The sequence below is a fragment of the Fistularia commersonii genome, chromosome 4 (genome assembly GCF_037954325.1).
Source record: "Fistularia commersonii isolate RoL2024-O1a breed Wild chromosome 4, RoL_Fcom_v1.0, whole genome shotgun sequence".
Classification (NCBI taxonomy): domain Eukaryota; kingdom Metazoa; phylum Chordata; class Actinopteri; order Syngnathiformes; family Fistulariidae; genus Fistularia; species Fistularia commersonii.
In genome coordinates this window covers 16,267,536-16,269,225 of record NC_141287.1, presented here as the reverse complement: position 1 = coordinate 16,269,225, position 1,690 = coordinate 16,267,536, and the positions used below count along the sequence as shown (strand labels likewise).

Here is a 1,690-nt window from a genome sequence, read left to right as displayed (position 1 = left end):
AAAGATTTGTGCTCATCAGATCCCAGTTTTGATCTCTTTAGGATGGTGTCCCCTCTTGGGGACTCCCTCAGAAAGAACTCTTGTTCTTGTGATTTCAACTGGAAACTTTTTCAAAGCAGTTTGAGGGATGGACTCTCCCTCCCTGGAGGCCCACAATGAAGTGATCACAATCCAGCAGGCCACAGAAGCACTCTTAAAAAGCAGAGTTGTTAGTATTGTAAATTTGGGATTTGTCAAAGTGACCAGATTTACAGTTTCTGCATTGTTAAAGGAACCTGGTATGCAAAAGCACATTCCAGTCATGGAATGGGACAGGCTTTATCCCAGTTGTATTTTTAAATGCAATTTTATGGCAGGGTATGTGTTGACAAGATTCCCCAAACATTTTCCATTTACGAAGAGTATCCCTTTTAACAGCCTCCTGTCTTCCCCCAAAGTGCACAGTACAGAGTTGCATGAAGCCATAGAATCATGTTTTTGGTCTGAAGTTTTATTGTTAGTGCTAGAGGCATCATTCCAATCACATCCCGGCCCTCATCTGGTTGTTCGGTGGCAGCGGCTTGCCCAAGTGAATCCCCACTGTTGGCCCAAAGTCCTCACTGGAGAGTTTCTCATGGACCTCTGGCTTCAGCTGGAAACCCTTCTCCTTGTCAAAGTAGTGCATGGGAGGAAATGTTAGGGGTGATTCTTCCAAGAGGCCTTGCAGTCGTGTACGCCAGGTCTGCAGCATTGTTTCGCGGGCCTCTTGGGGAAGGACAGATGGAGCCCAGAAGATTTGAGGGGACAGAACTTTAAAACCACAGTAGTACAGGATGCCATTCTGCAGAGAACATAAATTTAGTGTCAAGGCCTAAAAGATCCAGCAACTTTAAGAAAAAAAAATAAGGTACCTGAATTGGCCACAGAGTAACATTCATGTCACCATTAATTCCACTTGAAGTAAACATGGACTCATAAGATCCAGTTGTGAAAGACAGCATGGCCTTCTTATCCTGTCAAAGATTGATCTGTGAGAAGATTCTTGCGCTTAAAAAAAAAAAAAAAAAAAAAAAAAAAAAAAACTCTTACCTTGAAGTTTCCAAGGCTGTATCTCTTCTCTGCTGAGTAGGCAAATCCCAGAGTGAGCACACGATCCATCCAGCCTTTCAGAATGGCAGGAAGAGTAAACCAGTACAGAGGAAACTAAAGAAAAGCAAAATTAGTTCTGCAAAAATTCTCAAAAACAAAAGTCACAGACCCTTACTTGAAAGATGACAAGGTCTGCCTCGGTAAGTTTACGATGTTCCTCGACAATGTCAGGCGAAAGCTTTCCTTCTTCCCATGCCAGTTTGGTCTCCTCTGCATAGCGGAAGCATTCAGCATCCTTGACTTCTCCTGCAGAGACAAAAAGAGCTCAGCACAGGTTTAAGGGGGTTGCCTAAATGCCAGGCAGGAGTTAGTTATACCAATGATGTCCTCCACAGTTGCAGCAGCTTTGAACTTCATTGCATACAGGTCAGACACTTCAACTGTGCAGCCCTTTGCAGTCAAAACCTCCACAGCAGCATCTTTAGCTGCAGCATTAAAAGAACCAGGACTCTGGTGGGCATACACGATGAGCACCTTCTTCGCTGCTAAAAATCAAGAAACAGCAAGTAAGTGGATAGCAGACAAACCAAAAGAACAAATGACAGAAACACCAGTTACCCAT

General features: G+C 43.7%; 1 protein-coding gene across 1 annotated transcript; it reads right to left on the bottom strand.

Annotated features, from left to right (window-relative positions):
* Positions 1 to 520: 520 nt before the first annotated feature.
* Positions 521 to 1,690, bottom strand: LOC147234904 (ribosyldihydronicotinamide dehydrogenase [quinone]-like). The gene is made up of 6 exons (XM_086144522.1): positions 1,687 to 1,690; positions 1,446 to 1,613; positions 1,244 to 1,374; positions 1,069 to 1,182; positions 891 to 992; positions 521 to 820 (listed from the first exon to the last, which is right to left on the bottom strand). Exons 1-6 carry the CDS (start codon positions 1,688 to 1,690, stop codon positions 521 to 523), a joined length of 819 nt encoding a protein of 272 aa, XP_086000648.1.